General features: G+C 39.9%; 1 protein-coding gene across 1 annotated transcript in view; it reads right to left on the bottom strand.

Annotated features, from left to right (window-relative positions):
- The window catches only part of abca4a (ATP-binding cassette, sub-family A (ABC1), member 4a), a 34,693-nt gene that overhangs the window by 17,424 nt on the left and 622 nt on the right, over positions 1–16,647 (bottom strand). The window contains exons 2-12 of the mRNA XM_054623342.1: positions 16,452–16,545; positions 16,179–16,320; positions 15,792–15,931; positions 13,829–13,956; positions 11,424–11,621; positions 8,632–8,721; positions 7,205–7,439; positions 6,442–6,581; positions 4,140–4,256; positions 3,131–3,328; positions 52–257 (exon numbers count right to left, since the gene is read on the bottom strand). Coding sequence (XP_054479317.1) covers positions 52–257; positions 3,131–3,328; positions 4,140–4,256; positions 6,442–6,581; positions 7,205–7,439; positions 8,632–8,721; positions 11,424–11,621; positions 13,829–13,956; positions 15,792–15,931; positions 16,179–16,320; positions 16,452–16,545 — 1,688 coding nt within the window. The remainder of the gene's footprint in view (positions 1–51; positions 258–3,130; positions 3,329–4,139; positions 4,257–6,441; positions 6,582–7,204; positions 7,440–8,631; positions 8,722–11,423; positions 11,622–13,828; positions 13,957–15,791; positions 15,932–16,178; positions 16,321–16,451; positions 16,546–16,647) is intronic.

Below are 16,647 nucleotides of genomic sequence, written 5' to 3'. Positions count from 1 at the left end.
TTTATCATCATTATACTAAACCCATCATTTCCATTTTACTTTGACTCTAACCTGTCTTTGACCTTATTGGTGCGCTCCACTGCATCAATATCCATACGGATCTTGAACTTAACATGAGGCGGGACATTGGTGGTCCATGTGTGCATATTTACAAAGACAAGGCCAGCCCAGAACTTGCTGTTGTCCAACAAGTCCAAAGCTCGATAAGTGACGGTGTCCTCGTCGGGTACAGCCACAAACTTATCGAGAAGCACACACTGAGTGAGGGAGAAGGAACAAAACAGAGACATAAAAATGAACGGGACATTTGGACATTTTAAGTGATGTCTGTTTAACTGAATATTGGATTTCCCTTTAAAGAAAGCAAAAACAGTTTCCCTTTAGGTAACTTGCTTGAGTTTTACATACACTATAGGATAATTGTAGCCATAAAGGTCAACAATCCAGCAATCAAAAGCCTTTCTGAAGGATTTTTAGAAACATGTCTAACCTTCATAAGTCAAACGTATTGACAATTAAACTGACTTTTGAAAAAGTACAGTATTAAGTGTGAACTGATATGATTACATGTGAAACAAGAGTTTTTTACACAAAAAGTACAAAAAAACCTGAAAATGCCCTCAGTGGTCAATTCTTTGGTTGTAGAGTTTAGCCAAATCATGGGTCAGTGTGTTGTCTAAACAGCCATGCTAGCCGCTTTATGAGGCTGTAATTACTGTAGGCACTGATATGCTTTGAGCTAAATGTTACTTTAGCATAGTAAAAAACTGATAATGAGCATGCTAACATGCTGATGTTACGCAGGTAATGTTTACCATATCTTCTGACATATCTTTTAAACTGTTTTCATGCTAAACTAAGCAGATTAGCACTAAAAATAAAGGACAACTGAGGCTGAAGGGAATGTTACTTGGTCTGCAGGTATTTCTTTATAAACCAAAGTATTGGAAACATTTAAATTTGTATCTGACTTTGCGTCAGAGGAAAAGTCAGTGGATCACCAAAGTGATTACAATACATACTGAGAGAAACACAAATGTCTGTACCAGATTTGATATTATTAATAACATAACAGTTGCCAAACTTTTTCAAGAACACCAAAGGCAATAAGACATATATGAATGTCTGTACAAAATTGGAAATCTTGAAATATATTATATCTATACCTGCAGGTACCGTATTTTCCGCACTATAAGGCGCACTTAAAAGCCTTTAATTTTCTCAAAAAACGACAGTGCCCCTTATAATCCGGAGCGCCTTATATATGGATTAATTCTGGTTGTGCTTACTGACCTCGAAGCGGTTTTGTGTGGTACACGGCGCTCTGTCAACATGTTTCAGTACGACTTTGGTAAACTACAAAGCCGCACCGCAGCAGCATTACAGCTACCGTAGTCAGGAGCGTCAGGAGTAACACATACTTCACCATAATATTACAGTGTGTGTGTATAAGGACCCCAAAATGGCTCCTGTCAAGAGACACGCTTACGACGCGGACTTCAAACTCAAGGCTATCAGTCACGCAGTAGAACATGGGAATAGAGCAGCTGCGAGAGAATTCAACATTAATGAATCAATGGTACGGAAGTGGAGGAAGTTTGACTGACTGACTGTTTTGTTTCGCTTAATGCGCCTTATAGTCCGGTGCGCCTTATATATGAAAAAAGATCGAAAATAGACCATTCATTGACAGTGCGCCTTATAATCCAGTGCGCCCTATAGTGCGGAAAATACGGTATATATAATATATATATACCTTCTGGTGGCGGTACAGAAAGGTCGGCGAATCACTAAAGTCTTCGTGGATTCATCTTCTGGGGACCATGAATGTTATTTAGAGATATTACAGTCTGGACAAAAGCGGTGGACTGACCCACGGATAGCCATGCTGCTAGCGTGGCTAAAAAGGTGAAAAACTGAGAACTGTGATCTACACTCCACATCCACATTTGCAGAGAAACTTCAGCAGTGGTTGTCTCTTCCCTGCAAAGCGTGTCTGATATAGCCATTCACTGTAGCCTAATGCAAATAGGGAGGGCCCTGATCCAAAAGGAAACACTCCAAAACAACAATTTACCCTTGAGATCCCATGGACAGATACCCCTTAACCCAAAACACACATTTGCCTTGAAAAAACAGACTTGCATCCAAAATGCATGCATATATGCATTCACAGACACAATGTACACTAAACACACCCAACTAATTATTCAAATCCCAAAGACCATCCCTTAATTTGCCCAAGCATTCACCTACCAACACTACGGCCCCACTGTGTGGTGTGTTACGCATGCATACCACCAACGTGCAGCCAACCAGCCATCAAGCCCAGGGTCATTGTTGTCGCTTTATAAAGGATGGTGGGTGGAGTGACAGCTGTAGCTAATCGGCCTCAATCGTTCCCACTCTCCCTGTCACACTCAAGTGCTGTAAGCTTCAACTTGGACAAAAACAAAGAGCACCAACCATCCACCCAGCCATGCCCCAAGGTGCCCCCCATGTCACCCCCCAGTGTGATAGGCCCCTCATCCCGATTAGCCTTCGCAAGGAAAGGAGTGATTTAAACTTTGTTTCAAATGCATTGGTCCACTAAATGTGGAGGGCACTCACAAGAGAAGGTTTGTGATGTTTTTCTGTATTTTTTTTCTAATCCTCCACTCCATCAGCAGTAAACAAAAGAGACTCGACAGCTAGTTTGCTGCTCTGGCTCTCGCCCACCTGGGTAGATTTCCAATTCTCTGAACGGGCAGACAAATTGTAGAGCCCCAAGACAGCTCATCTAAATGCTCACATCGCAGCAAGAATTGTGTGGAGCACATAGTGGTTAGCCTGCCAGGGTATTGAAATCAACAAGTGACAAGACCTGCGCTTAGTTGGATTATTTCATGAATAGGCCTGTCCTAGAACTTGACATCTCAGGTGGAGTGAAAAGTGGAAAAACAGCCCACATTCTTGCTGTCAGAGCCCAATGGGAAAAGTTGGCAAAAACAATCCTGACACCCTTTGACTAGTTAGTATGAGTCTGCATGCTGGCACACTTTTCTCAAAATCGAAAGCAGAGGTGTTTGAGAGGCTAGATTGCCTAATACAAGACAAGGAAATGCTAAAACCATATATGTGTTTTACTCACATCACCATATTGGTTGAGCATCCGAATGACCCGGTCAGTGAGGTTGAATATGTCTCGCCAGTCAAAATTAGGCACGTCGGCCAGACGGTCCTCTGGTGGGCCGTTATAGAGGAAGTTGAGGATGTGTTTGGAGGAGAACGGCGCCTCCTCTAGACTCCTGTCAATGAAATCCATCACCGATGGATTGCCGATGGTGTCCTAAAAACAAAAGGAAGGTAGGGGATAGGCTTTATTTACCCTGGGGTTCTTTCCATTAAGAGCAAGATCTTTTTTCCAATTGGAAAAGGGAAAGAAATAGCACCATCAATGAAAAAAAATTTACTTATTCAAAGCATTAACATTGTTATGAAATTTGTCTTTTCCAGAAAAGGCTAGAAAAGTAAAGGTGGTTAAGAGAAGGGTAACTGATTAAAATAATTAAAACAAAATTGATAGTTAATGTACATTTACTGAGAGGTAAGCGAATAAGGTAAGTAAACTGGGTATAAAGGGAGGTCAAAAGGAGAAAATAAGAGGAGTGAACGACACTTAAAGAGAGGCAGATAGATGAAAAGAGGGAGAAGATGGCATATTTTCTTAAGATAAGGTTCATATTCAAGCAGGAGTTCACTTTGTGAACTCATGAGACCTCAGAAAAAATTATCAGTGAGGAAAGGATCAGGATAAAATAACAACATCATCAATCACCCTATTCAAAGGGACAATTGTTTTAGATTGGATGTCAACTGAATGGAAACACAATGGTAGATCCTGATCATATCTACTGTATTAGGCACAGTAAAACTGGTAGCTGGATGTCATTTTACACCACAATTGAAATCAGCTGTCAGTTTTAAGTAAGTCAAATCGAGCGATCTTGCAAGCAATCTTTTGTTTTGTTCATTGATTCTTCCTATATTCAGTTGCATTTTCAAAGAAGTTTCTACAACAAAGACACTGTATGTGTCTTCATTTCTTATTGTGTATTGTTTAAACCTAACTATTCAGTCACACTATATTGCTGTCCTACCCGGATCATGTTGACTTGGACTCCATCTTGGAAAAAAGCCCAGATCTGAGGAGCCACTTCCTCCCAGGCCTTCCCCATCGTCCTCAGCCTCTCCAGCTCCTCAAATGTTGTGTTTGCCTGCAGGGGAGATAGAAATGTTTGTGTGTGCGTGTGTGTGTGTGTGTGTGTGTGTGTGTGTGTGTGTGTGTGTGTGTGTGTGTGTGTGTGTGTGTGTGTGTGTGTGTGTGTGTGTGTGAGTGGTTGGTGTCCCAACATTGGAAGGACAGGAAATTGTTATCAAAAATAAACATGCACACACAACTAGTCTCACAGATGCCCATATCTGGGTGCACAATATTCAGAAATATGGGAACACTTGCAAAGAAAAATTTGCACACATGTTGGGGGGAACTTAAAATCCACTCATGTATACACACACGTATGTGTAGGCCTAAACAACATTTAGAAACTCAAATACTCACATTGTTACAGCCCTCCTAATCTCCTGCTACATACCATTCCCACATTAAACTCTCTGTGAAAACAGGCTCTGCAAAGACAACACACACATTCTCACACAAAGAATTCCCGCGGGCCCGTTCAGATAACCAGCAACTGTGCAACAAATGCACTCTGTGCCAAATCGTCAAATATTTACTGCACGCTTATCATTAAAACCCTGGATGTGTGTGGGTACAGTGCTTTGTGTGGAAAATACCAAAGGCTGGCTATTTCAGTATTCAGTCATGTGCAGTGGGGGATGAAAGCGCTCAAGAGTACACCCAATTAAACGCCTTCCTCTTGTGTGTGTCTGATTTTGGGTGACAATGGGCACAATGGAGCGGGGGTGACAATGGAGGCTGTGGTGACAACTGGCCGAATGCATTCAGCCTGCCCAGTGAATCCCAGTCAGGTTCCCACAAGTGAGTGCTTCCTCATTCCCCGGAGCAGTTTAAAACAGCAAGCCAAAGCAGGAGGAGGACTGGGGGTTTCCTTAAGGGCATTTCTTAAAGGGGGCAGTGGAGGAATTCTGTAGTTGCCAAGATGTGGGGTATTTTCTGCTTTTATTTTCTGCCTTACTTAGCATATACCTACAGTACATATGGTGCAACAAAGTGAACACTTGTAGCAAGTTAAGTTTGACAAGTATTATCTACTAAAATACTTGTGGTGCCCTGAAACCGACTACACAGATGCATACATGACATGTTAGGCCACTGTCGAGCCATAAAGTTTGTACCAAATATTTACTTTGGATTTCATTCTGAAAATGATCAATGTATTAAATTGTACTGTGAAGAAATATCAAGCTTGATGTGTTTATGCAAATCTGAATTATACAACCTTTGTGTAACTCCAGTGCTTGTTGAAAGTAACCAAGTAAATTAGCAGTGATGGCAGAGCTGCATAGCTCATCATCACACAAGAGCAGTCACATAAAGCATGAAAACATACGTCTAAGTGCTTCACTTGGAGTTTCTTCTGAAACAAACTGATGCATGACAGAGTTAAGAGGAAGAACACAAAGAGCCTGTAGAGGCCATGTTTTTGGTCTCGTAAAGTAATGGATTAACCCCTTGGTCATTACTTTCTTAGTGCAATTAAGATCCCAATCTAAGGGAAGAGGAAAACATAGAGGGCAATAAAGGTCAGGAAAGAGGAAGCACAAGTGTGTGTGTTTCTTTGTGCGCGTGATCACACGTCTTTAAGGATAGACTTTTTCTGCTTATATAACAGTGAAGAAGCTGTGGCGCCAGTGGACTGTGTGGTAGCCACCACAGCCGATCAGCCCGTGTTCTTCCTTTACAACCAAGCCATCCATGACTGCTGACCCCCTGAAGGGCTTTGACCAACACGTATCTACATCTAGATACAAAGGGCTGGACATGACATGAGGAAAGCTGATCCCCTTTGGAGGGAAAATGCATTGTTCAGTGCAGTAGGCTTGCTTGCACCAAAAAAAAAAAATCAAAGACACAGATGTTAAGGAGTAACAGACATCATCTAAAAGGTTGTAATTTGGGGAATCTGTATCTATCTTTATACATTTTTCATTATCTTTGCATCTTTGTGACTGAGTAGATGCCACTTTTTATTTGTTAGTTCAATAATACCACCTACCTAGTTCTTCCACCATGTATTGAAAATAATACCCAAAAAGTAAAATGCATCATGTCTTGTCTAAAAGAAACTTAAGCAATAGACCGAACAATCTATAATTTAAGGACTGCAGAATCCCCCCAGAATGAGTTAAGTGTATGAAATCATGGTTCTACACCATGCTTGGGAAAAATGCATCCACAGAGTGGCCAATGCTGCTTACATTTTGTATGATCTGCCGGACAGCCGGCGAGTCAGGAGCATAGAGGATCTGTCCCATCAGCATCGGCTTGACAGAGTTCCACATAATCCTAGTGGCAGGGTTTGACTCCAGCTCTTTCATCAGATCATTGCAGAAAGGAGCTGCAGGGAAAGATTATGTATTATATATTTAATACATTCTAATGAAAGAAAATATGGGAAGTGAAAAAAATGTTTTGATGCTCAACCAAACGCACTATCATTTTGTCTCATATTTGAAAGGGATGAAGATTTTTTAAATACTAACGGCTGTCAATCTTGAAAGAGGGAATAAAGAATAAAAGGACAAAATGTTTGCTACTATATGACACATTTCATGAGACGGCCCATGTATGAGCCATAACAGGATTCAGAAATGGCCTCATCGTGATTCTACTTGATCTTTGGTTTGCAGATGGCCTGACTTTCCACCAAATTGTATTCAAAATGTTAAGGTTTTGAGATATCTTTCAAATTCACACACGTGAGTAGGACCAGAATCATCCCTTTTGGTATAGGTAATTGACTTGTAGTGTACAAATCCAGTGAGTCTGTCATACTAAACCAGGAGACCCACTGATATTATAAACCATGAATTATAGTAGGGTAGAGTAGGAACAGAGCCCTAGGTCCTGTCTCAAAAACAAACCCCTGGTTTTAAAGTAAATCCAAAAGCTTGAGGATGGATCAATGCCTACTCTAACATCTGTCATACTAACATACTAGTGCTATATGGGTCTACTCACTGGTGCTGTTGTCGTATGTGTAGTGGTCCTGTGCCCTGTGGCTGTTGATGCCCAGGAAAGCTTTGTAGTTATTGTCCTCGTACCAGTTAAAGGAGGTGACTCGGGAGAAAGCGCCCTCATTGTAGCCACATACCAGGCTGGAGGCAGCGGCCATCACCTGCCTGAAGGACAGATTGTTCTGGAAGAGAGGAGTCATAACCTGGAGAAGCTCCCTGGAGCTATTCCTCTGGTACAACTGTGGAGAGATAAAAGTAAAACAGAGCTTAAATAAGAATAGATACAGTATGTGTAAAAGATATGTTAAGGAGCAATCGCAGTGGATTTATCAGTACAGATAGTAAACAACTGCATGGACAAAAATCTGGTTCATTGGTAAAAATTCAAATTCAAAATTCTACAGTACTACAGTACAATGTTTAGTTCCTGATTGCAACATTTCAATGTTGTGCAATTTGCCACGGCTTTGATTAGCACCTCTGGCTGATTACAGAACAAACTTCTATGTTTGCATGACTACCTGTTTACCAGATAGAGAAACTGTATGCTTATAATTTTCAAATGTGTAAAGTGCAAATACAGGGGCTCACCCTGATGCTATGCCGTTTTTACAATTTTTATTTGTAGGTAAACTGAATCATGACATGTTCCTTTATAAGTTGAGAAAATCTTGATCCCACCTAATACCCTACTACACCCCACTTTTCTGAAAAACGCATTATCACAAAGCTCAAAAATGAAGAGGCTGTTGATATTTTGGATAGGGACACTACGGTGACTTAAAATATTATTATGTTCACGTAGCAACAATTTATTTTTGTCTTCTTTTTGGCCTTGATTGGTCACACAGTAGTCTGTCTCTACTACTCTAGACGGTCTATGTTCAAGACAAAGACAAGTGTCGTGCCAACAGGATGTCAGACTGTCAGCTACAATGAATATTCCATGGAAATATCCACAACAAACAAAACAATATTTATGAACACACCCACTGAATGAGAGAACCAATTAGAAACAATGTCCAAATTTCTATAGACAATGAACCTTGTCCATTGCATATAACTCATTTAGTATTGACCAAGCTAAAACTAACTTTGGCAAGCAACAAGACCCTTCACAGAATTGAAAACATAGGACACACACAAACACAAACAGATCCCTCAATCACCCTTGATGTTTAACATTTTCCATGTTTAGAGACTTCACCTGTTCTTTCAGCCACAGAGTGGTTTCCATTGGGATGGTCCCCATAATGATGATATATCTGTTTTTAAAGGCCTAACAGGCCTTTTCTGGATTTAGCCTTCCTATTACGCACTAAATGATATCCCCCCACTGTCTGTGTTTGCACGAGGAAGCAACTGTTTCCTGACAGCTAAAAATATCGTGCGGTGAACTTTTGAATGGTGCTAGACTGGACCCTTCTTTACCTCTCGCAGTTTGTCCGAGACAGCAGAGACGACCTGTACCCAGAGTTGAATTTCAATGCCTTCAGAGTGATTGTCCAGCACAAGAGGAAGCTGGAGAGAAACACAAATGCATTATTTTACATGAGTATTTTTTTGTTTCTCAAAATTACTAAGTTACTAATATCCCCCCTCGTTGGCGTCACTTTGTTTGTTTTGATGATATAAAAAGGAAAGTATGATATCGGCTCTTGATGACAGTATTCTGATACATAGTGTACTTAAAAATAAGTTCTGTCTTGTAAAGCAATTGAAACTCTGCGGATGCAGTGGAGATACCTATTTATCTAAGTGATCTTGTTTCTTTTTTGTCAAATGTCATAAAAATGTGTTATGATTGATGTCAAAAAAATGTTTTATGATAAACAGATTGATACACAAAATATTTTATGAAAATAGGTGAAATTAGGTGGATAAATATGCATCGACTTTAACACGTCTTAGTGGACCAGAGAGAAACACCTGGATCCTTAATCAGCATTTATTTCTCTTGCGGATCTGCTGGTTTGCCCAGAGATATTCCTGCCAGCTCACAACACAATGGGCTAAAAGTTCCAGGAAGCAGCATGAGGTCAAGACACAGGACTGCCAGAGAAGACATCCTCCACTATTACCTACATATATTCTGCCTATCAGAGAGCAGTGAGCACAGACAGACATTCACAATTTCCTTAAGAGTTTGCTTCTAAGCTGTTTACAATCCAGTAACAAAACAAACAATACTTAAACATTGGCAAGTCCTTAGAAGCTTTCTATCTTTGAGGGTTATCTTTTTCCGAACCCCCAATAAATTAATTCAGATAAGCACGTAACATGTAAAAGACCATATCGTCCATTCCTATCTTTCCAAACCTCCAAAAATGTCCACTTGGACACCATTTTCACCCTCCCTACTGGGAGGGGACATTACAAACTGTTCCCACAGAGAAAGCTATCATATTTATCCACAGAACAGAACACAGAACAACCATTTAGATTTAATGAGGAAATTATTTTATCTTGGCAAAAAATGGCATGAAATGATGGCAAAATGCATTTGAGCTTTTTCGCTGCTATAGCAAAAGATAGAGGTAGACAGAGAACTAAACACATTTGGCCCAGTCCCATGTGATTGTGCCTGGATAAAGATGAGGCAGAGCCATTGTTGCTGTCTGGCTCATTGTGGCCCGTGTTTACTCAAAGTGACCTGTGAAATAGAGGAGTGTCTCTTCAGTAAGCTAATTACATACAGAGGCCACGTCTGCCTGCTCAGCTAATGCTCATGGCTGTTTCACATCACCTGTACCTATTTGAAGCATGTTGGGAGAGCTTCAGCACAGTCTTAATTAAAGCTTTTGCAGGTAAATAAGGCCCTGCTTAAATGTTTACAAATGTATTCTACTAGGACCTAGTAGTAACTAGGTGATCTAATCATCAATCATTATTGGAGGATATTTTAATGTTTGCATTTTGAAATTTTGTCAGGGGTTTGTTTGCTGTATTTAGAAAATTCATTTTAATTACTAAGACATTAAGTCACTGGTAAACAACTGGAGTTTACCCTGCACTGGGTGCCTGCGTCATTATTGTTATAAATATTCCGATAGATGGAAGTTTTTTCAGTTTAAGTTCCTGCATATTTATTACTAGTATTTCCTTTTTGTAGTAAAAGATTATGGTTGTGTATTTTTCTTATCATACTATTATAACCACTTTGCATATGCTCATTTCAAAATAACAACATACCGGGTGTAAATGCAGGGTGATATCTATATTTTAAATACTCCAGCCTTTTTGAAATATTAAAATACAGTCACCTGAAATGCATTTTCATGCTTATCTGTAATGTACACATTTTGGTTCTTGTAAGGCAAAGTTCTTTAACGTTCCTGGAGCATAGTAGACTGTATTTACTTAAGACACAAAGCCAACTTGCATTTCCCTGAGAACTATTTGTCCCACCCTGTGAGTCATACCAGCTGTTTATCAACTAGGGCTCCTGACCATAAATGCAGTACGGTAGGCCTGTGTGGACTTGTTATGTTTCGATCCAGATGTGATTTGAGCAAAACCTGCTAATGTCAAGTCAGACATAGACTGAAACATTACCTGATCCACTGAATTTACTAAATATGAGCGACATTCCCTGATACTGAGTTAAAGCTGTGTGACGAAGCACTAAGCCTTATCATTAAATTATGATGACTCAAAAATATTAGGTGTACATCTTTAAAACAGTCGCCTTTTCAATGTTTTGTACAATAAACATGGCTGTAAAATGCAGACAATTAATATATTATGTTTATACTATTTTACATAATTCATTTTCAATTTCTAACATGGGGATGTGATTTTTATTCATGGGTCTTTTACATCACTTAAAAAATAAACACTCTATTAACTTGTCATTAAGATTAATTCATTATTCCGACAAATAAATGAACGCTTACATAGCACTGCTTGATAACTATTTTGAAAAATGTCACACCCTGCCCTATCCTATATTGCCTGATGACAGCTTAACCTCAAGTCATTCAGCGAACAGTTGGCTCAACCTTTGGTGAATAGCCATTGAAAATCTTTGCAAATAAGCTAAAAACCATGGCAACAGCTCAGATGGGACGCGTCCAACGACAGCCCTATCCTGGCCTTTCTGCTTCATAGACTAAATGGATAACTTATGTCAAAATCTATGCATTTCACTCATTTAAATGATGTTTCTATGAACGTTATATAGTCAAGACCACAATTCATGACATTGATAACTTGACACTTACCAGTCTGAAGACCTTGAAAAAGTCGACATTAGCATAGAATTTGTCCTCAATGATCTGTAGCCGTTGAGGGGTAAGGATGCACATGGCATTGCGGACAGAGTAGAGTCCTCTGCGGCTGGGGAAGATGAGGAATCGCTCCAGGAGGGTCAGGCTGCAGGCAATGTCCTTTAAATGCAAGGCTGGAACCCCAAAGGCAAACTGAAAAAAATGAAATGGTACTGTATATCCATAGTCAGTGTATTACCTATAGTAGACTATGTGGCCCTGAATGGCTCCAGTTTGGAGAAGCAGACAGGAGTTCCAGCAGGGGAGCAAAATTAAGCACTGCTCTGGATGGGGGCAGCAGCAAAACAAATTTGAGCTACATAAATGAAAGGCTCACCTAATAAAGATCAGCTTAAGTGTAAGCTATATTTAGAATATTTTCACTGCTTTATCTTACCGTCAGGCATCCCTTTCCGACTGGGAACTGAACTTAAACATATCTGTGCTCTCTTTAATGCCACAGGACTCCATTGACAAAACAGTCTAGTTTCACTGTCAGTTCAGTTCGTCGTCGGAAAATATTATAAATATTTTGCGCAGAAAGAGTAGCCTACATTAGATTTTTTTTTTTTTTTTTAAATGATCCGACCAAAATACTCAGCCCAATGTTGCCAACTGTTTAGCAGCACTAGCTCAAAAAGTCCCTTAATCTAGAGAGTACGTAGCCAATTCGGCCACATTGACAGCCAGTCACTTCAGAAATCCCTCCAAAGCAACTCCTCCCAAAATGATCAATATGAACGTAAACATATATTATTTAACGCAAACAACAAACATGGCTATTATTTGAATTCACAGCTTCCAAGCTAACAGCTTGTGGAAGACTCCTGTGACCCGGAATGAGTTCACGGGCAGAGAGCGCACAGGCTGGCAGGTAGACAAGCTGCTTTACATTGAGAGCCCACTTTCAACAACTCCTGGTTCGGAAGGGAATTTCCCATTCATTTAATCCAGTAAGGTTTCAGAAAATCCTTATATAAGGAGTTAAAGTTTAAGTATGAAGATTTTAAGCAAAGTTGTTGGGTTGTATAGTTGTGTTAGTGGCTTTATTGTTAACAATATAAGTCTTAGTGATGTGTGTGCTAAGAGTGTAAGGCCCGGATAGCCCCAGGGTATTCCTCTCACTGATTTAAAGCATGTAACCCACATAGAACCAAATCAAGGAGTGAATCACCACCATAAAACTTTTGATTGGGAGAAAAAAAATGGAAATGGAATAAAATGCAAAGACACAAGATTGTGTTATTTTAAGAGTAAAGAAACTACTCATCCAGTTAACCATTGTGAATGAAACTATAACCACAACCAACGTTGTTGATCGAAGATGAAAACAGATCATGCAATTTGTTTCTCGCCTCAAATCTTTTCAGAACTATTGGTGAACTATTTTTTGCAATATAACAGAAAGTTTCTAAATGAGCCCGCATGTTAAATAAAAATGTGGGAGCAGACAACATAGAGCAGCATATATATGAGCCATAGACTGTAGATATGAGCACGTATCGTTGTTAGCTGTTCATGGATGAAGTAAACATTTCAATGGTAACATCGAGCTCCACCAATCGGAGACGTTGCCGTTGCACACAGGATTTTGGGTGGTATAGTACCTTTCCTTGACTCGCAAATAAAACAGGTTTATATCATACGTATTTGTGGCTTCGACAGGATCATATTTCATGTTTTATAATCTCAAACTCGTGGTAAATCTGCCTTGGATGGTTACGACATAATGACTAACGATCAAAATAGCTGATTTTTTTCAACTGAAAAATTCAGAGCATTTGATTTATGTATTGCTATCGGGATGGTTTGAGAATTTCCACAAATATATATATTTTTTAAGATTCCTAACCCTAGATTTAGGTGAAACTTTCTTTTGGGTGGCTTAAATAAGTTGCTATTGCCCCCGTCGCAATACTTAGCAGCTGGCCACATATGATGGATAAAGTGGCATGCAGTGATGTATTTGTGTTCCTGTGTATGGATTACAAAGGGGATATTTCTTACAGTTGTTTTTCAGACAACATTACTGATAACATTGAATCAGAGAGTAGTTGTTACCAGAGGTACTACAATGGGAGCAAGTCTTTACTTGTAGAATACTTCCTAGGCATAAGAGTAGCTTTTGGCATCTATAGTGTGGTGTCAAGGGTGACAGATGGTGACAGTCTTCTCTTCATCGGTTGTGTTTCCAGCACTACAGGAATGTCTCAAAATGATGTTGAATTAATGACGAAACTATGTTTGGGTGTGTGTGTGTGTGTGTGTGTGTGTGTGTGTGTGTGTGTGTGTGTGTGTGTGTGTGTGTGTGTGTGTGTGTGTGTGTGTGTGTGTGTGTCTGTGTGCACGCGCCAGTGTACCTGTTCAGGCCTGATTTGGGCATTGACTAGCTGATACACCACAGACTCTGTCAGAGGAATGTCTCTCAGCAGGAATGATGTTAGAGTCTCATCGTCCTTTAGGATTGTCTCCACCTTTACTCCTCGGCCTACATAGAGAGACAGAGGCAGTTCATGTGAATGAAAACGCTCCAGTTTGAACAACCCAAGTCACAAATATGAGAATTTACCCAAACTATTGTCGTCTGTGTTCCCCAAAAGCACACTCTAATATCAGGCAGTGGACACTGGATAACATGGAAAAATTGGGATACTTAGTAGAACACATTTTTGGGCAAGTTGTGACAAATCTGTTGTATTAAAAAGTAAGGAACAAAGGATGAGGACACTCTACCTCTACACCATCTCATTATTCAGTGACTTGTCTGTGCATGAATAAAGTTTTCTCTGCCAAGCAAAGTACTGGTGTGGCCTGCATCCAGGTTGAGCCCTAGATTGACTTGTTTCATGTTTAAGTTTTCATGCACTCACTTGAAACCACAAAGAAACCACAAAGCAAGAAAGGGAGAGGACAAAGGATTAATTATCAAAAGCCCTAAAGAATTTAAGAAATGTACATGGATATGTTTTAAAAAGTCCTGTTTCTATCCAAGAGGTGGTGAGACAAAGCTGTTTTTTATGTTAAGGTTGCGCACAACAAGTGAAATCGCTGACGCTCTTATCACTGACACAAAATTACCTTAACTGTCATTCATACACTTTGATTCTTGTGTGGATTAAACAAACAAGATAAAACATGTTAATTAGTGAACTTAACACATGCTTGTAAAATAGCAGTTCCCCCTGATCCAGTCTTTGTGCTAAGCTATTTTTAGGGGACAGAGTTGTTATTGTTTTTATCATCCAACTCTCTGCCAGGAAGCTAATAAGCGTACTTCCAAAGGTCAATCTGTTCCTTTAAGAATATCCAAAGTGCCATCACTGGCCATCAGACAGCATGCCTTTCTTTAAGGATAAATATTTATGGGGCGTATACAACTATATACCCATGGATACAGGTGCATGCGCACATCAATTGAACATGTACCCCCACACAATCAAGGGTCTTGCACATAAAAAGCTCAAGTCCACTCAAAAGTTTTCTGTTTAATATGTGTCTTTTTTCAACAATTACATAACTTGGTTCTCAACATGATTCAATTTTCTTTCCCAGGCCTCATGGGAACTTGTCTTGGAATGTGGATTCATATCTCTGTCAGCTCTGTTAGTCCATCTACATATTTCTCCATGAGAGTGGCAGCATAGAGAGCAACCAGACGTAATCATTCACAGGCTGGAATGCACTCAGCCTTATTTCCCCTCCCATCATTAAGGTTATTTTTTTCCTGGGAAACATGCTGTATAGACAGTGTAGATGTACATGTATATGTTGACATGAACAGAATTGTTTGCATGGTGATGGGATCTGTGTTTCCACAGCTCCTGAGCATGGATGGAGGGTGCGCGAATTGCAAACAAACAACACAATGGGGTGAAAGTCAGCAGCTTACATTATGGGCCTTTTACTTAACCAGTGTGATGTGATCTGCTTAACTGCACAACTCTGATTGATGGGAAAATGTGTGAAATATGATGTAGACTGTGACGTGGCTTTTGACCAGATAATGCTTCGAAATTCCAGAGTTTCATGATATCTTTGAAAAATACGACAGCAAATTATGAGGAGAAAAGGCGTAAGTACCTGGAACCAAACTCTTAACATGTTCTTCCAGGAATAGGATACTAAGAATAGCTTGCAATGCTAAATCGTGCTTTGATTTAAGATTTATACAACTTCAAACTGAAAAAAAAAACATACAGATTAATCAAGAAGTCACATCTCCTCCAGTGAAACAACTAACCAGAATAACTTGGCTGACGTTGGGTTTGACTCTACAGACAATTATGTTTATGCACTGTGTTGATGAAAGGCTGGAGCACTGACCTGAGAGCTGTTCAGGATGGGTGCGCAGGGTGTCCATGAAGTTACTCATAGCATTCAGTTCTTTCCAGAGGCGCCCGAGCTTCAGAAACTCTGGGTCACTCAAAAGAAGCTCCTGGGCATCCGTGTAGAACCGAGCCAAACTGAGGTGAAACAAATCCCACACATTATTCTTGTTTAACAGCAGAATAACAGCATATACCTTCACATATGATTGTATGCCCACGCAGACGCTTTGAAACAACTAGATCATAATCCAGACACATTAAACATATTCTCTTTGACTTCATTACATAATTCTGCCCTTTCATTTCAGATCAAATGCTTTATAGGAATTCAACACCTCCGGTTTAAAACAACCTCTGTCTACCAGCCCAGGGTGATGCTTACATGGAGTTGTTGTAGTTGGACACCAGGCCAGGAGATTCTCCCCGGGTGGGGTATTGAAAACAAGGGTTGTTGGCATTACAGAAGATTCCCTGGATCCATGGCAGGACACCTGTGGAGGGCATGGCCTTGTTGGGGAAGTGGCCTGGGGTAGAGGAGATACTGTTGGCTTTCAGTGCTTTACACAAGGAATTTATGAATATTTATAAATAAGACACCATATTTCATAGATTAAATGTTTTTTGTATATTTTCTGGTAAAAAGATGTTTGCATACATTCATGTTGACGGTAGAGTGGATTCACTCGTCTTAGCCACACTAGCCCCATGAACAGCATAACAGGCCACATAATCTCCATGAAGAGACGCACCTGGTTGGAGAGTACAACATAAACTTTGTTAAACTGCATCTTTTTCTAAATGTTGTTTGAAGGCAGTGAGTGAGTCATTCAGATGTTTAAGTGTTTGTTGGA

This window comes from Anoplopoma fimbria, chromosome 21 (assembly GCF_027596085.1).
Source record: "Anoplopoma fimbria isolate UVic2021 breed Golden Eagle Sablefish chromosome 21, Afim_UVic_2022, whole genome shotgun sequence".
NCBI lineage: Eukaryota > Metazoa > Chordata > Actinopteri > Perciformes > Anoplopomatidae > Anoplopoma > Anoplopoma fimbria.
Note: the sequence above shows the minus strand (reverse complement) of the source record. Positions and strands in the feature narration are given on the sequence as shown.